Consider the following 25132-nt stretch of genomic DNA (forward strand, 5'->3'; position numbering starts at 1 on the left):
TCAGTTTGAATATAATAAAGTTTCTTGAGACTGAGAAGCTTATGTGCAGGAAGCAGTATTCACATGATATACTGAGAACTAGGGATGAAGGGCAACGGGCAGATTCCATATTTATAGATTTCCTGGAAGTATTTGACACAGTACCCATTGCTATTACGAGCATATGGAATAAGTCCACAGATATGCGAGTGGCTTGAAGACTTCTTAAATAATAGAGCCCAGTATGTAGTCGACGGCGAGTGTTCATTAAGAGACAAAGGTACTGTCAGGAGTTCCCCAGGGAACTGTGATAGGACAGCTGTTGTACTCTATATATGTGAATAATTTGGCTGATAGGCAGCAATCTGTCTTTGTTTGCTGATAATGCCGTGGCATATGGTAAGGTGTCAAAGTTGAGTGACTGTAGAAAGATACAAGACAACTTAGACAAAATTTTCAGTTGGTATGATGAATGGCAGCTAGCCCTAAGTGTGAAAAAATGTACGTTAATGCAGAGGAGTGGGAAGATCAAACATGTAATACAGTATTATTAGTGTCCTGCTTTAACAGTCAAGTTGTTTACATATCTGGGCATAACACTGCACAGCAGTATGAGGTGGAATGAGCATGTGAGAACTGTGGTAGGGAAGGCAAATGGTCGACATCAGTTTATTGGGAAAATTTTAGGAAAGAGTGGTTCACCTGTAAAGGAGACCACATATAGGATGACGTCATTGGTCAAAGTTGACTGGTGGAATCAGACACTAGAATTTGCCGTATCTTCACAGAAGAATAATGCCATGACATGTCTACAAAATGTACATATTGTATGTGATTATTGTAAGCACAGGTTAACAGGTTGGTACTTTATAGTGAATAAATCACGTGTATGTACGAAGTCAAGTTGTTGTGGTAGCAGCAAGGAACATATATATAAAAGCATAAAAAATTATAATTAAAGTATATAAAAGAGTTGTATATAATACACCTGAAAAACATGGCACACAGTTCTGACATCTAAAAGCAATGGACTAAATTTCACATTTTATAAGAGATGCCATACAATCAAAAGATTTGTTGAACACTCAGCTTGCACTGAAAAATAGACACTACTATGAGTGTGCAGCATCTCTTATAAAATGTGGATTTTAGTCCATTCCTTTTAGATATTATAACTATGTGACACCTATTTCAATTGCATTACATACAACTTCTCTATATACTTCAGTTATAATTTTTGTATGTCTTTACATACGTTCCTTGCTCCTAGTGCCACACCTTGACTACATACATAAATGTGATTCATTTACTACAAATTATCAATCTGTCGACTTGTGTTTAAAATAATCGCATACAATATGTATGTTTTTGGACATGTTGCAGCATTATGTTTCTGTGAAGAAGATACTGACATCTGCTAAACAAAAACTAAGTACGTTTTGTAATACACTTCTTATACTTCACACAAAAGTATGGCCAAGGCCTAATGATTTAGCCCTAATCTTGTAGACTTCTGAAGATAATAGATTAATCTGTTGAAACAGGAAAAGCAAAATAAAAATATCTGTGCAACTGACAACAGGTATTTATTGTGAAATTTAAGAACAATATTTTTACAAGACATAGTTTTCAAAATTATGCCTCCCTCTTTCTCCCTTTCCCACTGTCAATACAAAACAAGACAATTTCATTTACAGTTTTTGATTGATTGATTGATTTCTTTATTAATCCATGTAACAATTTACATTGGTGGATTTCGTCAGCAAAATCATATACAATACAATATACCTACAATTATACACATAAAATTTGTATTTACACACATTTTTGAGGTATCTTAAATTAGTTTTATATCCTTGTGTAATTTGTAATTTTCTTATAGTACTGTACAATTTTTGATTTCATATTATAATTATTTCCTCATGTATTACAATGCAGGCTACTTTAATTACACTACATGTTTTAATTCAGATAGTCCATTACTGCGTAATAACTTTTATTTAATAAAAAAAATTTTAGTTTTGTTTTGAACTGTCCGATTGTGTCAATCTTTTATTTTTTGGGGTAATTTATTATGTAATTTAACAGCATTGTACAACAAGCTCTGCTGAGTTTTAACTTTATTTTTTCTCTCTAGATGCAGATTGTATTGGTTTCTAGTTTCATAGCTGTGTACTAAAGAATTTTTCATATAGCAGTCAATATTTTTTTTTACATACATAACACTTTGAAAAATGTATTCGCAGGGGACAGTTAGGATTTCCAGCTTTTGGAAATGTTCAAGGCAGTGAGCCCTACTGCCACTCTTGGTTATTATACGAATTGCTCTTTTCTGTAATTTGAAAACTATTTGAATATTTTTACTGTTGACTCCCCAAAATATTATTCCATAGGTAATAACAGAGTGGATATAAGAAAAATATACAGATCTGACACATGTAGTATCACAAACTGCAGTCAGAATTCTCAGAGCATAGCATGCTGTAGCGATTCTGTTACTAAGTATTTTAATATGTTACACAATATGTTACACAAAGGAACTCATTTCAAAATTACTATTACTAAACTGACAGCAAATATTTGGATACTACTGTTACCCAAAGCCCCATTATTTAATGCTAAAATTATTTCTTTTCTCTCCACCTTCCCTCCATCAGACTTCTGTTGTAAACTCATACTGTTATTACCACCAGCAGCTTCATTTTCAAGTCTTTTTTATTTTTTTTAGGTCATCATTCTTTCTAGTTGCTTACCTATGGTCTCCACTTTTTTATATCCTGTGTCAATATTTTGGACTCTGATTCAAGTACTGTTAACATACTACAATTCCTTCATTTGTTACATTTGTTCATGGAATTCTTTCCTTATCCACTAAACCAACACCATAAACATAAACATAATAACTTTCTTGTAGGAACTCTATTTTTACTTTTCTAGTTTCTTTTTGTGTCATCTCTTTGGAACCCATATATCTTCCTATAACCCTACTCTTCAGCTATTAAAGACTCTTTTTACCTGTGTGAGTGTAGTGGTTCATTTCACTTCTACTGATCTGTCCAAAGTACATTTTCTTTAACTCAATCAACAGCAATGATTTCTATCCCATCTCTTTTTTATCCTTTCAATTCTTATGCACTTATGCTTGCTCATGATTATTACTTTATGCCCAAAGACCATTTCGTGAAAATTAATACATTATGCAATGTAGCACCAATTACTTCATGAGTAGGTACAACGCTTTTGTCCGCCAACACTTATAGCCTTTGAAGTGTGACTGTCATAGTATTTCATAATGATGAAAGCACTCGTGAAGTATTCAATCTCATGCCTTTCTCTTACCTCATCAATTCACATGTTTCTTCATTCTTCCCCATCCTGAAATTGTAGTCTTTGCATGGTCATCAGACATTCATTCTACATTTTTTAGCAATTTTCCTGTCCTACCAGATTCTCTCCATTCTGTTATTAGCTTGTTGTGTGACATGAAGATTTTCCAAAGAATGAAGTGCTGCACTCATTCAGGAAAAAAGGTTGTTAATGATAGTTTTGACTCCTGTTAATTATCATGTTAACAGATCACATAAACTCATGATATGATTCGAAATTGGGCAACATTACGCTACGATTTGGAGAATATTACTTTTACTAATCCTCTTTTGGTACCCAAAGAAAATTTCACTTGAGAAAACTGTAAACTTACAAGGAGGTAGAATGGCTGAGCATTCATCTGCTAGCAGTGAAATTTCAGTCTGCTGACAGACCCATTAACACAGAACAATATTTACGCCAAACTTTTTGAAGTATAAGTTCCTTCATCAGGGAGACTTTTTCTTTCCGTCCTAAGTCACTCCCAGTAGCTTTCATCTAAATGGCATCCGTCCATCCTTGAGGGATGATGGTGTAGCATGCTTGGTTCAGAGTCTGCAGTGTCTGCTGTGGCTAAAAAGTCCCACTCGAGAGTGGCAGTCCCTACTGCAGTTTGGACATGTGAAATTTGAGGGACTGTGAACAGAAGCCACTCCGTCTCTTCGCTTTGTCCTCTTCCTGATTTGTTCCTGTGTGCGTTCGTCCTCTGAGAGCTTGACGCCGCTGCGCACAGTTACTCGCCACTTGACACGGTCATCTGCAATGCTTTCCCAGCGACTTGGATTGATTCTGGTCTTGGTCAAGTCTCTCTTGCAGACATCCTTGAAACGAAGATGCGGTTGTCCCACTGGCCTCACACCTTCCTGAAGTTCACCGTACAGCAGCTGTTTCGGTATCCGTTCAGGATCCATGCGCCTGACATGTCCCAACCATCTTAGACGTCGATGACTCGGAAGTACAAAGATGCTGGTTGTGCTTGCACGATGAAAGACTTCGGTGTTGGGTACTCTATCTCTCCAAGAGATCTGAAGGATCTTCTGGAGACAGCAGAGATGGAAGCTGTTGAGTCGAGATTCATGCCTAGAAAGAGTTGTCCATGTCTCACACCTATAGTGAAGGGTGCTTATAACACAAGCGTTGTAGACTTTTAATTTAGTTTTTGTGGTAAGCAGTCCATTGTTCCATACTCTGTTTTTCAATCTAGCCATGACAGATGATGCCTTTGCGATTCTGTTAGTAAGTTCAGTGTCCATGGACAAGTTGCTACATATTGTGGATCCCAAGTAGGTAAAGTCATCAACTATCTGGAGAGGATTGCCATCAATGCTAATGGATGGAAGGTTGGTAGTGCTCTGCGCCATGATCTTAGTCTTCTGAAGGCTGATGAGTAGACCAAACTTTTCACAGGCATTTGATAATTTGTTGATTATATACTGCAGCTCATCTTCTGTGTTCGCTACTAGAGCTGCATCGTCTGCATATGACAACTCACGGATAACAACTGTATTTACTTTGGTCTTGGCCTTGAGGCAAGCAATGTTGAAAAGATTTCCATCAGACCTCGTATGTAGATACAGTCCCTCCTCACAGTCTTCAAAGGCAAATCTGAGCAGAAGGGAAAAGAAAATCCCAAATAATGTAGGAGCTAACACACACCCCTGTTTCACACAGCTATTAACAGGGAATGCTTCTGATGTTTTACCGTTGAAGCAAATTGTTGCTCGTGTTTTCTCATGGAAAGAGACAATTATCTGCAGTAGTTTAGGTGGGCATCCAATCTTCTGCAACAGTTTGAAAAGCCCATTTCTGCTCACTAAATCAAACGCTTTAACAAGGTCAATGAAAGCAATATAAAGTGGCCTCTGCTGCTCACGACATTTCTCTTGTAGCTGTCTTAAGGAGAAGATCATATCTATGGTTGATCGGCCGGGCCTGAAGCCGCACTGAGATTCTGGGTAGATTCTGGAAGCTAAGATCTGTAATCGCATTAAGATGACTCTTGCATAAGCCTTCCCAGCTACACTTAGTAATCAAATGCCTCGGTAATTGTTACAGTCACTTCTGTTCCCTTTCTGTTTATATAGAGTAACTACCATCTAATTCCGCATACTCATTGGGACATAACCTTCTTCCCAGTTGGTTGTGATAAGTTACTATAAATGTTTGAGAAGAACAGACTTGTTATATTTAATAACCTCTGCAGGGATCCCATCTTCACCTGGGGCCTTTCCGTTAGCAAGAGAATCTATTTCTCTACTAAGTTCTTCCATAGTAGGCATTGCATCTAGTTCTTCCATAACTGGCATTTGTTTGATGGCGTCACATGCATCCTAGCTAACTTCATTCTCGGCTACATACAACTCGAGGTAGTGTTCAACCCAGCGTTCCATTTGTTTGCCTTCATCAGTAATGACTTCACCCGTCTTGGACTTCAGAGGAGCTGTTTTTCTGACAGTTGGTCCAATTGCTTTCTTAATACTATCATACATTGCCTTAGCATTCCCAGAGTCGGCCGCTTTCTGTATACCTGCACATAAATTCAGCCAGTAGTTATTTGCGCATCTCCTGGATGTTTGCTGTGCCCTGTTCTTTGCTTTTTGTAGGTCATCTCGAGTTCTTTCATTTGGGTTTCTTTTGTAAGCAAGCAGGGCTTTCCGTTTAGCCTCAGTGACTGGTTCCATTTCTTCAAAATTTTGCTCGTACCAGTCCTTATTTCTTTTTCCTTTTATTCCATAGGCCAATACTGCTGAGTTGTAGATTGCACCCGAGAGTTTTGCCCATTTCTTATCAACATTCCTTTCTGCTTGCACGTTTCCTGGGAAAGCACTTTCAAAATTCCTGGCAAAATCCTGCTTTCTTTGTGTGTCATGAACATGATCTGTGTTGATATGGGGATGACCTCTTGGTTTAGCGTGGTGACATTTCTTAGGAGAGAGCCCCACTGTGCACGCCACTAGGGCATGGTCTGTGTTGCAATCAGCAGTATGATAACTTCGTGTCAATAGCACATTTTTGAGACCAGTACGCCTAGCTATGACTAAGTCACGTTGATGCCAGTGATGAGAGTGCGGGTGTCTCCAAGACACCTTGCGCTGATCCTTAAGCTGGAAATATGTGTTTGTGATACAGAGTCCATAAAAGCAGCAAACTTCAAGCAGTATCTGGCTCTCATCTAGGGAACCAGATATCTCTACACTAGCAGCAATATCAATGGACTAACTAGGGGACCCTCCATACTGTAAATCACAGATTTTGATGCGCTTCAAATATGTTGTAGAGGCACTTACCCTGAGTACCTGGCTATCCGGTTTTTTAGCAATGGGCCTTAGTTTTTCAGAAAATTGATTTTGAAGTTAACTGTGTGCTTTGTATATCTGTAACATTACAAGCATTACGAGCAAGCCAGCGTAGCATAGCAGTAAAGGTTCAGGGCTACTGCAGCGGAGGTATTGTTTGAATCCTGCTTGTGTACTTTTTTTTTTCCCAAAATTGAGCGAATTTTTCAATTTTATTTCAAAGAATATCAACAATCAATGTAAGGTGTGCGAAACTATAAATATATATTCAGTTATTCATTTTTTCAAATATTCATTCTGTTTGTACAACAGTCATTTCTTGTATTACCTGAAATCGATCTCCACCCATTATCATCCCCTCTACTATGAATACCGTTAGCCGTAATGGGAACCCCAGCTCATAGTTGTGGCCAATGAGGATGCGAGTTGTATTCCTTTACGTAAATCTAACTACAGCATCAGTTGCTCGCAAAGCGTCTCTAGTGCTGTGTGTTAGAAAATTCTGTGAAATGAAAGAACCAAGTGTTTCTGCAGTAGTGCAGCCATAAGAAGATCCACAAGTAGAGCAGTTGAACGAAGGATCAAAAGGCAAAATCGCAAATGCCATTAAATATGAATCTACTCCGCGATTTGAATCTCATAACGAATACACCGCTTAGTGTGATCTCTGCCAATTCACTGCAATTGACGATGGATATGTAGCGCAATACGGGATCTCTTGGGTGAAAGACAGATCATTATTCATGATGAATTGATAGATATCAATGAACAAGATGAATTGGGAGAATATGATGGGAACCAAAAATGGAACGAATATTTGAAAAAATTAATAACTGAATATATATTTATAATTTCAAACACTTTACACTGTTTGTTGATATTCTTTGTAATAAAATTGATAGATACGGTTGATTTTGGAAAAGAAAAAAAGAAAAAAAAGGAAGAAGAAGAAGAAGAAGTACACGAACAGCATTCGAACACGATACCTCCAGTGCAGTAGACCTGAACCTTTACCGCTGTGCTACGCTGACTTGCTTGGAATGCATGTAATGTTACAGATATACAAAGTGCGCAATGAACTTCAAAATCAATTTTCTGAAAAACTAAGGCCCGTCGCTAAAAAACTGGATAACCAGGTACTCAGTGTAAGTGCCTCTACAACATATTTGAAGTGCATCAAAATATGTGATTTACAGTGTGGAGGGCCCCCTTGTAAGAATAATACAGTTGTGCTTGTTGCTGCTGCAGCTATCATTAAGCTTTAATACAGTCATTTATGTAGGCTTTTACCTTTCTGCCTGATGAGCATTTTCTTTCTTTTTTTCTTTCTTTCTTTCTTTTTACTTCAGATGCAACTGTGGTTCCAAAATTGTACATGCTGAGAGCATATTATTATTATTATAATTATTATTATTATTATTATTATTATTATTTCTTTACTTTCTCAGACGTTAAGTCTGGTTAAAAATGGAAAGTGACGCGGACCTTGCTCAAGCGTCACTTCCTTTTAACTGTACGGTATATGTTATATTGCATTTAGGAACTTTCGGGTAATTGAACATGTATCAATAATTACAGATTTCTGTAGTTGTATATATAAGTTTGGATGTAGCTGTATTGCATTGATGTACTGGTGGATATTGTGTGGTATGACTCCTGTAGTTGATAGTATAATTGGTATAATGTCAACTTTATCCTGATGCCACATGTCCTTGACTTCCTCAGCCAGTTGGATGCATTTTTCAATTTTTTCTCCTGTTTTCTTTTGTATATTTGTTGTATTGGGTACGGATATTTCGATTAGTTGTGTTAATTTCTTCTTTTTATTGGTGAGTATGATGTCAGGTTTGTTATGTGGTGGTGTTTTATCTGTTATAATGGTTCTGTTCCAGTATAATTTGTATTCATCATTCTCCAGTACATTTTGTGGTGCATACTTGTATGTGGGAAGTTTATGTTGTAAGGCAAGCTGTTGATGTATTATTTTTGCTACATTGTCATGTCTTCTGGGGTATTCTGTATTTGCTAGTATTGTACATCCGCTTGTGATGTGATCTACTGTTTCTATTTGTTGTTTGCAAAGTCTGCATTTATCTGTTGTGGTATTGGGATCTTTAATAATATGCTTACCGTAATATCTGGTGTTTATTGTTTGATCCTGTACTGCAATCATGAATCCTTCCGTCTCACTGTATATATTGCCTTTTCTTAGCCATGTGTTGGATGCGTCTTGATCGATGTGTGGCTGTGTTAGATGATGCGGGTGTTTGGCATGTAGTGCCTTCCCCTTCCAATTTACTTTCTTCGTATTTGTTGATGTTATGTGATCTAAAGGGTTGTAGAAGTGGTTATGAAATTGCAGTGGTGTAGCCGATGTATTTATATGAGTGATTGCTTTGTGTATTTTGCTAGTTTCTGCTCGTTCTAGAAAGAATTTTCTTAAATTGTCTACCTGTCCATAATGTAGGTTTTTTTATATCGACAAATCCCCTTCCTCCTTCCTTTCTGCTTAATGTGAATCTTTCTGTTGCTGAATGTATGTGATGTATTCTATATTTGTGGCATTGTGATCGTGTAAGTGTATTGAGTGCTTCTAGGTCTGTGTTACTCCATTTCACTACTCCAAATGAGTAGGTCAATAGTGGTATAGCATAAGTATTTATAGCTTTTGCCTTGTTTCTTGCTGTCAAGTCTGTTTTCAGTATATTTGTTAGTCTTTGTCTATATTTTTCTTTTAGTTCTTCTTTAATATTTGTATTATCTATTCCTATCTTTTGTCTGTATCCTAGGTATTTATAGGCATCTGTTTTTTCCATCGCTTCTATGGAGTCACTGTGGTTATTCAATATGTAATCTTCTTGTTTAGTGTGTTTTCCCTTGACTATGCTATTTTTCTTACATTTGTCTGTTCCAAAAGCCATATTTATATCATTGCTGAATACTTCTGTTATCTTTAGTAATTGGTTGAGTTGTTGATTGGTTGCTGCCAGTAGTTTTAGATCATCCATGTATAGCAAATGTGTGATTTTGTGTGGGTATGTTCCAGTGATATTATATCCATATCCATAATTTGTATTATTTAGCATGTTGGATAGTGGGTTCAGAGCAAGACAGAACCAGAAAGGACTTAATGAGTCTCCTTGGTATATTCCACGCTTAATCCGTATTGGCTGTGATGTGATATTATCTGAATTTGTTTGGATATTAAGTGTGGTTTTCCAGTTTTTCATTACTATGTTTAGAAACTGTATCAATTTAGGATCTACTTTGTATATTTCCAATATCTGTAGTAACCATGAGTGGGGTACACTATCAAAAGCTTTTTGGTAATCAATGTATGCGTAGTGTAGCGACCTTTGTTTAGTTTTAGCTTGATATGTCACCTCTACATCTATTATCAGTTGCTCTTTACATCCTCGTGCTCCTTTGCAGCAGCCTTTTTGTTCTTCATTTATAATTTTGTTCTGTGTTGTATGTGTCATTAATTTATGTGTAATGACTGAAGTTAATATTTTGTAGATTGTTGGTAGGCATGTTATGGGGCGATATTTAGCTGGGTTTGCTGTGTCTGCTTGATCTTTAGGTTTCAGATAAGTTATTCCATGTGTAAGTGTATCAGGGAATATGTATGGGTCTGCAATGTAACTGTTAAATGATTTAGTTAGATGTGAATGTGTTGAGGTGAACTTCTTTAGCCAGAAATTTGCTATTTTATCATTTCCAGGGGCTTTCCAATTGTGCGTAGAATTAATTGCTTGGGTGACTTCATGTTGCAAAATTATCACTTCCGGCATTTGAGGTATCATCTTGGATGAGTCTGTTTCTGCTTGTATCCACCGTGCATGCCTGTTATGTTGTACCGGGTTTGACCATATGTTGCTCCAGAAGTGTTCCATGTCTGTTATGTTTGGTGGATTGTCTATTTTTATGTGTGTGTTATCTATTGTTTGGTAAAATTTCTTTTGGTTTGTGTTGAATGTTTGGTTTTGTTTCCTTCTATTTTCACTTTTTTTGTATCTTCTAAGTCGTTTGGCCAATGCTTGTAATTTCTGCTTCTTTTCATCTAATTGCTCTATTGCTTCTTGTTGTGAGATTTTACCTAACCTTTTTCGTTTTTTGTCTGATATTTCATTTCTTATAAATTGTGTTAGCTGTCCGATGTCTTTTCTCAGTTTTTCTATTCTGATCTGTAGCCTGTGTTGCCATGCTGGTTTTGTGGGTTTCTTCTGTGTGTTGGTTGGTTCTGATCTCTGCCTAGTGTGTATATTTAGTGTAGTGAGTGCTCCTATATAAACCAGTAGTTGTAACTCTTCCATAGTTGTGTATTCACTTATTTTGTTGCGTATGATTGTGTTGATAGTTTTTATTGTTGTTTCGACTTGTGGGCTATTTGGTGGTCTATGCAAGAATGGTCTAATGTCTGTATTTGTGTCTTTGTATTCTATATATGTCAACTGAAATTTTTCTTCTATATCTAACATGTGTGTCACTTCGTGTTCTATTTGTGCTTGTGCTGGTGGCTGTCTTAAGATTTCGTTTTCCTCTGATTGTTTAATTGATGCGTGTTGTTCTTTGTTTGTTTGCTCTGGGATGTTTGAGTCCATTACTGTATTTTCTTCTTCTTCTAATTACACATTATTTTGTTCCAGTATTTGTTGTACTTGTTGTTTGATGTTTTCTAATTCTGACTGGGGTATCCTGTTATTTTTTATTATTACACGGATCTGATCAGCTAGTCGTTGTTCTGTTGAAAATTTTAATTCCGGGTATCTGGTAATAAATGTTGTGTATACTTGTGATCTGTATCCAGTTGTGTTGGTTCCTAGGTTTGTTGCTTGGTAATAACAGAACATGAGGTGTCGATTCACTTCATCTGACCATCTCATCCTCTGTCTTTGTTTTCCTTCTAGGGTGGTTGCAGGAAGCATATCCTGCAAAACACCTCTATTTGGATTTAAATCATTTTCCAGTTGGCTAGCAGTGTCATTACCATTGTGGGCGGGCATAGGGTTCAAGCGTTGTCCCCGACCATGACAGCGCTTGTCCGAGGCTTCTTTAGTTCTGTCCTGAACCAAGTAATCACACTAAAAGGGGGGTTAGCCCTATTAGTGGTTTGTTCTTTTCGTCGCCTTTTACGACTGGCAGAACATATTATTATTATTATTATTATTATTATTATTATTATTATTATTATTTTCCATGAGAATTTTGCTCTTTTAGCTTTTAAGTAGGACACATTTGGCAGAACAAGGGAGAAATTCTTGTCCTGGAAGGCTACCACTATGAGTAGTAAAGATTTTAAAGTAACTTAGAGCTGACTGTGATAAAACTCATGCCCTAAGTAGTAGTAGGTCACTGCTACAGCACGCTATCAATCTATAATCATATAGACCACACACTGTAACAGTGTTTTCAATAGTAGATAGCACTATATTTTCATGAAGTAAAGTTGTATTCATGGCCCATTAAGTATTTATTCATGCATGATTATGGCTGATCATAAATATTCCACTTTTTGTGTCAATTATTATGCACTCAACACTCCCACTGTATGTGGAGTAGTTGTTTCATTTCACCCAATTATTTGTATTATTATATAGTGGTAATATTTTAAATGCTTTCCATAAAATCCTGAACAGGTGAATTAAGAACAGAAGTACGATATTTTATGGACTATAAGACCCCACAGACTATATGATGCACCTTAATTTTTAAATAATTAAAGAAAAAAAAACATTTTATCACTTTTATTATTAGACTGGGGGGGGGGGGGGAACTATTTTATAAAACCGAGCTGACCTTTAAAATCCATGAAAATCATCTTCCTCCTCCTCTTCATTAAAATCATTGTCCTCTTCATATATACGAGATGGACTTCACTGTCACCGAGAGCATTACTTATGCTGCAATTCTTGAGAGATTTAAAATGAAGTATTTGAAACTTCCTGGCAGATTAAAACTGTGTGGTGGACTGAGACTCGGACTTGGGACCTTTGCCTTTCGTGAGCAAGTGCTCTACCAACTGAGCTACCCAAGCACGACTCACGCCCCGCCCTCACAGCTTTACTTCCACCAGTACATCGTCTCCTATCTTCCAAACTTAACAGAAGCTCTTCTGTTAAGTTTGGAAGGTAGGAGATGAGGTACTGGCAGAAGTAAAGCTGTGAGGACGGGTGTGAGTCGTGCTTGGGTAGCTCAGTTGGTAGAGCACTTGCCCTCGAAAGGCAAAGGTCCCGAGTTCGAGTCTCAGTCCCGCACACAGTTTTAATCTGCCAGGAAGTTTCATATCACCGCACTCTCTGCTGCAGAGAGAAAATCTCATTCTTAATGATGTATTTTTTCATTCTAGACCAAGACTATTATCCACAACCCACTTGTTTGATTGTAGTTTTTTTAAGGGTACCTCCACCATGAATTCATGTTGGGTTTCATCCATCATCCATTTCTTCCACTTCTCTCTCAAGTACACTTTATATGGTTTATTTATCAAGACATCAAGGGGTTGCAATTGAGAAGTAAGTCTTCCTGGAATAACAGCTAGCTTAGTGTTTCCCTGTCTCAATTTCTCTTTCACAGATTTTTTTCAAATGACTACTAAACGGATTTACCACAAGAGAACCCTTCTTCAATAGAGCACCTTTCCTTCTCTCCCATGCACTGTTAATGCATAATTTCATACCAGCCTCGTCCATCCAAACCTTGCCGTCTACATGAACAACACCTGGCAGTATTTCAGAAGGTTTTGGTATTGTTTTGCTCTGGCAAATGATCATTAAGTACTGTAACGACAACATGAAAGGACAACAGTGTATTGCATTTTTTCATGTCCACTTGTTCTTATACACACACCAAAAAAAGTTTTGCATCACCCCAGTTCCCAGAACTCCTGAAGATAGATGTTGACTGTGCACACTGTATCACAGACATAGTCCCTTTGACTGTTCAGATATGTCACTAAACCCGCCCAAAGATGTAAAAAATCATGCATGAGCAAAGGCTATTACATGGCGAGGGCCAGACAGCTGATCAGTTCCAGTCATTCCCCAAGGAAGGAGGTACGTGGCTCTTGTTGTCTGTAGTGCAACCATGCCTAGATGGTCAATACCGTGATTTGATCGCGCCCGCATTGTTTCTTTGTGTCAGGAAGGGCTCTCAACAAGGGAAGTGTCCAGGCATCTCGTAGTGAACCAAACCGATATTGTTTGGACATGGAGGAGATACAGAGAGACAGGAACTGTCGATGACATGCCTCGCTCATGCCGCCCAAGGGCTACTACTGCAGTGGATGACTGCTACTAACGCATTATGGCTCGGAGGAACCCTGATAGCAACACCTCCATGTTGAATAACGCTTTTTGTGCAGCCACAGGACGTCGTGTTATGACTCAAAATGTGTGCAATAGGCTGCATGATGCAAAACTTCACTCACGACGTTCCTGGCGAGGTCCATCTTCGCAACCCTGACACCATGTAGCACGGTACAGATGGGCCTACAACATGCTGAATGGACCGCTCAGGATTGGCATCACGTTTTCTGCACCAATGAGTGTCACATATGCCTTCAATGAGACAATCGTTGGAGATATGTTTGGAGGCAACCCAGTGAGTCTGAATGCCTTAGACACACTGTCCAGTGAGTGCAGCAAGGTGGAGGTTCCCTGCTGTTTTGGGGTGGCATTATGTGGGGCCAATGTATGCAGCTACTGGTCATGGAAGGTGCTGTAATGGCTGTACAATATGTGAATGCCATCCTCTGACTGATAGCGCAACCATATAGGCAGCATATTGGCGAGGCATTCGTCTTCATGGATGACAATTCTCATACCCATCATGCACATCTTGAGAATGACTACCTTCAGGATAATGACATTGCTCAACTAGAATGGCCAGCATTTTCTAAAGACCTAAACTCAATTGAACGTGCCTGGGATAGATTGAAAAGGGCTGTTTATGGACGACGTGACCCACCAAACACTCTGAGGGATCTACGCTGAATCGCTGTTGAGGAGTGGGACAATCTGGACCAACAGTGCCTTGATGAATTTGTGGACAGTATGCCTTGATGAATACAGGCATACATCAATGCATAAGGAGGTGCTACTGGGTATTAGAAGTACCAGTGTGTACAGCAATCTGGACCATCACCACTGAAGGTCTTGCTGTATGGTGGTACAACATGCAATGTGTGCTTTTCATGAGCAATAAAAAGGGCAGAAATGATGTTTATGTTGATCTCTATTTCAATTTTCTGTACACATTCCGGAACTCTCGAGGTGATGCAAAACTTTTTTTTATGTTGCAGTTACAGTTTTAGCACCTTTCATGGCGACAGTCCTGTTACTCAGCACATCAAATGTCAGAGGAGTTTCATCCATATTTGCTAATTGGCTTAGTTCCACAATTGTTTTCTTTCAATGTTGAATAACAAAGCAATGGAAAGATAATATTTTCTCTTCTTATTCTTATGACATTTTCTAGATTTTTTGGTTTTGGTTCGCATGCTAAGTCCATGACGCTTCATAAACCTGTACCACCAACCAATTCAACCCTTAAAGTCTATTAAGTTCTTCTGTAGCGCTAGCTGATGAGTGTGCATTTGAATTATTTTTGCATTAATTCCAATGCCATTTTAACGGTATCCTTCAACCCATTTCAATACATCGTCTTCTAGTTTTGGCCATTTTGCATTCAGTCCTCTATTTTCACATTTAGTCTTCCTCATTTTTTCAGTTCTTCTTTACCACTACCCATATGGTTTTTTCTGTTGGCAGAGGGCCGAAATGCTGCTCAGCTGCTCTGTTTCCATGTTCTTCCGCATATCCTATTACTTTCAATTTATATCCCACATCATATTAATGCTTTTTATTTTTTCCATGTTGCTAGATAGAGATAAGTTTCCCATGGCATCAAATATATGGCTATTTTTAAGACTGGCAGGAATTTGAAATCAAACACTGGACATTTTTATATTAATTTCGAGTATAAGATGCACCTGAATTTTGTTTGAAGAAAAAAGTGCATCTTATGGTCCATAAAATATGGTATACTACAGACATAATTGCAAATGCTACCTTACCTTACCTACAACACACACACACACACACACACACACACACACACACACAGGTATTACATACCTGTTCCTGCTCCCAGTAAGAAAGTGAAGCCAGGCCTTTTAAACACAATTGCCTGACAACTGGAGACGGATCAGCCAAACAGTTCAACAAGTTTGACATAATACTTTCCATTAGGACCATCTGGAGGCTACCTCTCATGGCCATTAACTGGAAAAAAAAAGGTAGAAAATAAATTTGCTGTCATACAGAAACAAATTACACTGAGATGACAAAAGTCAGGGGACGCCTCCTAATATTGCATCAGACCTCCTTTTCCCAATGTAATGCAGAAACTTGACACGGCATGGACTCGACAAGTCATTGGAAGTCCTGCAGAAATATTCAGCCGTGCTGCCCCTGTAGCCATCCATAATTGTGATAGTATTGCTGCTGCAGAATTTTGTGCATGAGCTGACCTCTCGATTATGTCCCATAAATGTACAATGCTATTCACACAGGGCAATCTGGATGGCCAAGTCATTTGCCCAAACAGTCTGAATGTTCTTCAAACCAATCATGAACAATTGTGGCCCAGTGACATGGCGTATTGTCATCCATAAAAATTCCATTGTTGTTTGGGTACATAAAGTCCATGAATGGCTGCAAATTGTCTCCAAGTAGCCGAACACAGCCATTTCCAGCCAATGATCAGTTGAGTTGGACCAGAGGACCCTATCCATTTAATGTAAAACTTCTCACACCATTATGGAGCCACCGCCAGCTTACACAGAGCCTTATTGATAACCTGGGTCCATGGCTTCATCAGCTCTCGCCAAGTGACATTAGAATTTATATCAACATGCCATATTTTTCCAGTCATCTAGGGTCCAATTGGCATAGTCATGATCCCAAGAGAGGTGCTGCAGGTGACGTTGTTCTTTAGCAAAGGCTTTTGTGTGTGTCATCTGCTGCCATAGCACATTAACACCAAATTTCATTGCACAGTCCCAATGGATATGTTCACTGTATGTCTCACATTCATGTCTGCAGTTATTTCATTCAGTGCTTCTTGTCTGTTAACACTGACAACTCTACGCAAATGGCTCTGCTTCTACCACTGTGTTGTCCATGGTGAGATGTAATGTCTGAAATCTGATATTCTTGGCACACTCTTGACACTGTGTATCTCGGTGTATTGAATTCCCTAACAATTTCCACAATGGAATGTCTCAAGCGTCTAGCTCCAACTACCATTCTGTGTTCAAAGCCTGTTAATCCCCATCACTTAGCCATAATCACATCAGAAGCCTTTTCCAATGAATCACTTAAGTGCAAATGACAGCTCTGCCAATGCACTGCCCTTTTATACCTTGTCTATCACCATCTGTATATGCGCATATCGCTTTCGCATTACTTTTGTCACCTCAGCTCAGTGCATAGTAAAATAACATCAGATGCACAACTTTTTGTGATAATGAGAGCCACTCTACATCACAGTCTATAACCTAACCTAACCTAACCTAACCTAACCTAACCTAACGGCATTTCATTTCAGTTTAAAAGTAGTGCAACAGTATTCTGTACTGTTGTTAAGTTTCTACAGTCTGATATTATGAAGATGTGCAGAGGCAGAACAATGCTAATATGCAATGTCTTTCACAACTTGTATGTTCTGGTAAAATGGTGATTACATACTGATGACCCAAAACACTGTGATTACTGCCCACTATGAGATGAATGTCTCCTTGCAGTCTGTGACACAGTATGAAAAGTATACAAGCAGAGCAGAGACAAATGAAGAATCTTTCAGGCGATGATACATTTAGCAAATAGGTAAATCTACTGATGTAAGTGACTTCAACAAAGGGTAATCTGTAATTTCCCACCACCTGAAAATTAACAGCTCAGAAATGGTGAAAGTGGCCAGCTCTTTACATGTTACTGTCTTGAGTATCTATAGAATGTGACTGACAGGTGGTGAAACCATGAGTAGATGATAAGCTGTTGGACATTCATGCTTCAGCACAGACCAGTCAGAGACTTATCTGCACTGTGAATCAGGAGGGGCAGCGATTTGTGGCAGGTCTAATTACAAAGTACAATGCTGGTGTAGGTACAAGTGTCTCAGTACACACTGTTCAGCACACATTGTTGAACATGCATCTGTGCAGCAAACAACCCCTAAGTGTTCTCCAGTTGACCTAATGACTATCAATTGTGACTGCAATGGGCACAGGATTGTCACAACTGGACCATGTCATCTGATCTGACGAGTCACATTTGTTGTTATATGAAGTCTATTGTTGTTTCTGAAAATGCCATCACCCAGGCAGTAGGGTGTTGCGTACGTGCACTGTGCCACAGTCGAAGGCTGTTGGAAGGCACTATTATGCTATGAGCACATTCAACTAGGCGTTCATAAGACCTATGGCAGCAATAAAAGGCACTTTTGATGGCTGTGGCATGTGAACATTACTGCAAACCACCTGAATGCCTTTATGTGTGATATGTTCCCGGATGATGATAGCCCCTTACAGCAGGACAACAGTCCATGTAATAAGACCAGAACCATGCTACAATGGTTTAAGGGGCATGAAAGTGAACTTACGGAGGTCTACTGGCCACAATATTCGTGTGATCTGAACCTGATGAAGCACATTTTAGGACATTTTCTGGCAAAAGCTCAATGTTCACTAAACCATCGGTCAGCAATTCATGTGGATTACATGATCTGTACAGAGCCATCCGGTGTCACGTAACTCTGGACACCTACCAACGACTTGCTGAAGCCACACCATGCAGAAGTGTTGCTTTATTACATTCAAAAGTTGGACCAACACATAGTTAAGCAGTTGGTCATAATGTTTTGGCTTATCAGCCTAGTAATTAATGCAATAAGCAGAGCCATGACCCTAGTGCACCTTCGACATACTGACAGTTGAATATTTAAGTGCAAAACAATATAATCTGAATATTTTAACACAAATTCTGTCTTCACAATTTGCATTATGCAAATCAAATTACAGTTGTGCACGCCACAGTCTAACATCAATATTAACTATATTTTAGGTGTTTCATTTATTTTCTGTAATAGTTCAATAGATTTCTAAAGTGTGAAATAAATTGTGAGAAAAGGGAATCCTACATGGTAAGCTTCTTAGGACAAATTATCAAATTAAATCATAATTAATCAAAACGATGACAATGAAACAGAAAAAAGTAATATAAAAATGAGAATGTAACAGTAAAATGCTGAAGTGTTTTTCTCCCTTCATCCTTTCTGATAAAAGCTCATACTTTAAACTTACCTCTGCATAAAATGCAGCTACTGTGATTCTTTGGGGCTCATAGTTACTTGTTCCATATTGGTTGAAACATCCCACCAATTTCGGTAATGACTGCGGTACACACTGACATACTTTCCTGCACAGAAAACATTTCAGAAGGTCACAATAATGGAAAACTACAGAGAACCGGCTAGTAAAAAATTGTACACTTGAACAAAAAATGAGTAAGGAAAATCTTACACTAATTCGTGTTCAACAATAATTCTTCTTACAGAATGCATCTTCTCAAAGCAACACTGTCAATACTCTAGACATTTTCAAAGGCATCACAGTAAATTTTGTCTAAATGGAATATGGGATCATAATGTTGGAATCATAATGTATGTAAGCACTGCATAGTAACCTAACAATTCTAAGGTGAGACAGAACTTTTGCTGATGACCTGGTCTCTATAGTTCAATACACAATGACCAGATTTTTGTGAAGATAGCTCTTGAATTTACTCCAGAATAGGCTGCATTTCCTAAATTCATTTGCTCTTTTTTGTTATTGCTGACATTATTTGAGTTTGACAACTGTATGTCTTTGATTCTCTTTACATGTCTGCACCGTTTCCTCAATTATGTTGTGTAGCTGATCACATGATATATACATAACCCCATGGTGGATTCAAAAACAATAAAGTAATATTTTCATAAAAGGATGAGAAACTGTAATGCAATAATAAGTTATTATACTTGACTACCCACAGAGATTTGTTCGAAATAACCTCTCTCTGTTTTTTAACCTGGAAAAAATTGCTTGCATGATGGGAAGAATTTCTGTCCAGTAATATTGTCATCAAGTACTACTCATATTTGAGAACAAACTCCTTTTCTGAGTGACTAAAAAAATGGAATCTATGGGGAGAAATGCGTTAACCTGAGCAGCAAACATACTGAGAAATAACTTTCAGTTTCAAAGGGGAAAAAATATTGTTATTTACCATTTTTATGAAACTTATGAATCCATCCTAAAAAGTTACCATGTAGAAAAAAACTAAAAAAAAATCACATCATTTGTTTATCAATCCAGTATAGCATACTTGCTTGATCTTCCAGTCCCACTACAGTTATCATTCAACTCAAAGGAGGCCTTAGCCAATCCACCCACAATTTCAAAAAAGTTGTCCATCATATTTTCAAGACTGAGTACCCAGAAAAATAGGTTTTTCACAAGTTTTTATCTCCATTTTTAATCAGGCTGTTTCTTCCATAACAAGGTTTTTTTTGGGGGGGGGGGGGCGGGTTAAGGGCGCTCAACTGCTGAGGTCATTAGCACCCAGTCAGTCCATAACAAGGTGATTTAATAAAAACATACTTTTTCAGTGCAGAGTACAAAAAACACAACAGAACAGGGTACCATCATAATCATTTCTTAAATATAGTAGAAAATGCAACCACAAACAATATGATAGAAAAATCACTGCATATGTTGCAAAAGCAACTCCCATGAAATGCTGTCACATGAATGTATCACCAATATCTCCTCCTGAAAATAAGAATATTTTATGTTCTCTCCAAGCTCATCTGGATTTGATCCCATGTAATAAGGCCTGTCTTATCTGAAATCTGTAATGCATCACTAACTCAATGCATTTTCCAGAGGCTGAAATATGCCATTGTTAAACCCCTCTTTGAAGAAGGTGGCAGGTGAAATATCAATAACTACCTAGCTTTTTCACAACTGACATTTTCCAAAATTTTCAAGAAAGTGATGTAGTCTAGAATAGTATCACTCTTGAGCAACAATAATATCCACAGTAGATCAGAGTTTGGATTTCAGAAGAGCTGCCCCACTGAGAGCGCTGTTTACATTTCTACACACCAAATTTTAAAAGCATTGAATAACAAAATAATGCAGGTTGGTATTTTCTGTGACCTACCTATTGCCTTTGAAACTGATGGTATAGCGAGTCAATGGATTATGTCATATCTAACAAAAAGGATGCTGAAAGTTGTACTTAGCAGTTCTAAAATGCAGTCTAAGGACATTATTCTGACTAGGGAGAAATCACACTTAGGATCCACATGACTATCGTGGGTCCAGTATTGTTCTTCATGTATGTAAACAATCTTCTATCTAATATACAACAAGCACAATTAATTCCTTTTGCAGATGACATTAATACCATAATCACTCCAGGCATACATACAGCAACAGAAGAAATGTTAAACAATATTCTTGAAAATATCACTGACTGGTTTTCAATGAATGGTCTCACCCTCAGTTTTAAAAAGGCAAAATTCACTTCTGACATCTGAATAGATATTTGCAAATGGATTACTAATTGCCTGAAAAATCAGAAAGAATAGTTACAAAAAATTTGAAGGTTATTTATGAACCTGTGCACAATCTTGGGTGAACTGCAACTGATAGCAATATCAACAGACCCTTTATATCATTACATTTAAGGTCAATAAACATAATTTGCATTTCATACTGCTGCTTCCAGTAGTGTGCGGTACCAAATAATCACCGCAACCATTGAAACTGTTGATCTGTCAATATTTTTAGCATAAGTAAACCACATTCAATCGGTGCCTATCAAGTTTGGAAGGTAGGAGACGAGATACTGGCAGAAGTGAAGCTGTGAGGCCGGGCGTGAGTCGTGCTTCGGTAGCTCAGATGGTAGAGAACTTGCCCGCGAAAGGCAAAGGTCCCGAGTTCGAGTCTCGGTCGGGCACACAGTTTTAATCTGCCAGGAAGTTTCGGTGCCTATCAAGTCTGTGTTATTTATTACCTTCAAATTAATTCCATTATGTTTAGTCTTGAGTGTGACAATGTCGATGCAGGAGCACTCCTGCATAACCATGTAAATAAATATTCCTTTTCTAATAACTTTTTGTAATACTTTTAATGAACAGTTGAAATACACATTTTTAATGATGCTGGACGGATCCAAGCATAGTCTATACGCTACCACTTCCCAAAAGAAAATGGTGAGGATATATGAATGAGTAAATTGAAAACCATATTTCTTACTTTGTTTCATACAGATATTTAATGATATATCAAAACATTATCCTTGCCACAAAACAACTCGTCAATTTAGCCTTTTGCAGTGTCTTTGGTTTATAGTTCATTCAGTTTCCACATAGCTTATATATAAGGAAAGAAAGAAAAATAATACAATACAGTACACATCTAGGAGTACCACATCAGTGGTGAGTGTAACACACAATGAAAAAATAATAAATGGAGGGGAAACTTCAAAATTTTAGGTGAACACTTTGATGTGAATTTAAACTGGCAAAAAACACTTTTTGGAACCCCTAAAAAAATTTGTTCAGCCACATTTGCACTTAAAATCATTGCAATTATTTGGGGTATTTTGGCTACTACCTCACAGTACATTTATTGTCATGAAGTTTTCTGAAAATAATTCACTGCAGTTCAAAAGGAACAATGGTGCACATAACTACAATATCAGAAGAAATAATTATGTTCATTATGCCACATTACAGCAGTCTGTAGCACAAAAGAGGAAAGCACAATGCTTGGACCAAAAGTTTTATTCTTTTACCCAATGATAAAAAAAATGTCTGACAGACAGCAATGAAAAATTTGAAAATAAAAAGAAAAAAAAATGGTTGGTATCACTAATACTACTTGCAAATGATAAGCCAGAAGTCATTTTTATAAAATAATTTCTGATGTTAATAATGACTTGTTTAACATCATTGTTATTTATTGTGCAAATTATCTGTGGAACAAGAAACTGACAAACATAAAAGCAGTTCTATCTTAATCCACACAAGACCTTCCGTGACTTATCAACCACTTCTTCAATAGCCATTCAGTAGTTCCTTTCGTACATTAGCTGACTAATTCAGATACATACAACAATTAACTATTACAGCCTGGGCATGATGGAGAGGTTGATTCTGAATGTTGTAGATGTTGAAGTTCAGTTACATAAAGTGCCTCTACATGATGTAGTGTATAGCTATTATAACATGAATCATGGGACTAATCTACACTCACTCACCAAACAGTCTATTTTCAAACAATTACCAACAAAGGAAATGACTTATGGTTATTTCATGCTGGGCAATGCAAAACACACACCATTAATGTGTCTGTGACAGCATTATGAGGATAATTCCTATAATCACATACATTCATACTCCATGGTTACTGACATCAAGCAAACCCTATCTTGCCAAACTCAGCTAAGACTCATACACCACCTGCCAAAACTTCAGGAATGGGGTGGAGAGTACGTGGCTATTAGAAGCTGCCTCCCCAGTATTAGATTCCAGACCAAAACGAAATATCAGGATTGCATCTGCATGTCATCGACTTCTTGCCACAATATTTCTGCTGTCAACCATTCAGCCATCTTCAGGTGAGTGTTTTGCACTAGAGATTACTAGTTCACAGTGCTAACTTTATACCAAAAACTGGTGCAGAGATACATGTGCAAAGGCAGCCACTACATGCATGACTTCTGTTGACTTTTGTATCCTCTTCGAATATTGCTCCATCTCTGTGTGCTGGGGCATGCGTAAGGATGATACGGTATATTTGCTCTCTGTCGGAATACTGGCTTATGGAGTTAAAATTAAGATGTCAAATTAATAAAGTTAACTGTCATTAGTCATAAAATGCTTTCTTTCTGAAGATATTAAAGAAATTACAGGGTCCCTCACCTTATCCAGTTGAAAGCCACCATCATATTAATAGGATATTCCACCAAAAATATTTCCACCGATTCCTTAATAACTGAATTCCAGAAGGATCTCATTGAGGCCAAGATTTCAGTGGCAGAATAATCCATGGAATGTCCTCTGGAGATACAATGCTTGGCTATGACTGACTTACTGGAACAAGAAAGGGGAGTGTGGTGATCATTATCAATGCACCTTTCATGCACTGTGTGCATTGTCTGACCAATGTAGGCTTTTCTTTTTGCCTAGATGAGATCCTTTTGGGGTTCAGTTATTAAGGAATCCGTGATAATATGATTAGCAGAAGATCTTATTAATCATCATAGTGGCTTTCAGCTGGATAAGGTGTGGGACCTGGTGATTTGTTTGGTGTCTACAGAAAGAAAACATTTTATGAATAATGACACACCTAAAAAAGTTGATTTTATTAATCTGACATCTAAATCTTAAGTCCATGAGCCTGCATTCCATGAAGAGCATGCACACAGTATCACCATTACTCACGTGTCTCTGCACCACAGTTGGAGCAATATTTGAAGAGAATGTGAAACTCAACTAGTCACTCAAGAAGCAGCAGCCTTTGTGCAAGAGTCTCTTCTTCAATTTTTGTTACAATATTAGCAATATGAACTATCAATCTCCAGTGCAAATCATTCACCTAAAGTTGGCTGAATTGCTGTCAGCCGAAATATTGTGGCAAGAAGTCGAAGTCTTCAGGCTGCAATTCTGAAACTTAAGGCACAATTTCAACCATCATGTCTGACATAGTATTTCTGTCACATGTTAAACACCATATATATTTGTTTCACATATTAATAATCACTCTGTACGTTTCACTTAAAATGCACACTCCTAGCAAAAACTGTCTATGTAATTTGTATTTTCTACTTCAAATCAGATTATCTGCTTCTTATTTTTAAGTAACGGTTCTTCCCACTTTACAAAGTAATCCATGGGGATGAGTGTGCACAGTGACAGTATACTTCATTACTACACAGGTAGCTGCTAATTTTGTTCTTAGAATGAAAGAAAATCTGGCAACATTTCAATGAAAATAAATATCTGTTTTATAAACAAAATGCCTTTTTGTACTGCAACACTGGGAAAATATTTACTGTCTAAGAATTGTTTAGCCTTTTGTATAAAAGGCACCTTCAGTGGATACTCTAATATAGCACATGGTTTTGGTTAACACAATTAATTATTGGTTTAAAACAGTTCACACCCTCATTGTTTTAGCATATGAAATTGTGCTTACAGTTATTTGTGTGTGTTCTTGTGATTTCTTTGCTTAGGAAAGTACACGTGAAAGCAGGAAATCATTAATATCTTTGACAAAATGGGTGCTTGTATTGCAAAAAGCATCCCTTAACTCCAGTCCAGTATGGTACTACTATGGCCATTGTTAATCCATCCTGGATTTTCCTCTGATTTTG

General features: G+C 37.7%; 1 protein-coding gene across 3 annotated transcripts in view; it reads right to left on the reverse strand.

Annotated features, from left to right (window-relative positions):
• The window catches only part of LOC126236902 (maestro heat-like repeat-containing protein family member 1), a 295906-nt gene that overhangs the window by 76946 nt on the left and 193828 nt on the right, over positions 1-25132 (reverse strand). For all 3 annotated transcript variants that reach the window (XM_049946551.1, XM_049946549.1, XM_049946550.1), the window contains exons 24-25: positions 19006-19120; positions 15779-15925 (exon numbers count right to left, since the gene is read on the reverse strand). In XM_049946551.1, coding sequence (XP_049802508.1) covers positions 15779-15925; positions 19006-19120 — 262 coding nt within the window. The remainder of the gene's footprint in view (positions 1-15778; positions 15926-19005; positions 19121-25132) is intronic.

Source organism: Schistocerca nitens, chromosome 2 (genome assembly GCF_023898315.1).
Source record: "Schistocerca nitens isolate TAMUIC-IGC-003100 chromosome 2, iqSchNite1.1, whole genome shotgun sequence".
In the NCBI taxonomy this organism is placed as follows: Eukaryota; Metazoa; Arthropoda; class Insecta; order Orthoptera; family Acrididae; genus Schistocerca; species Schistocerca nitens.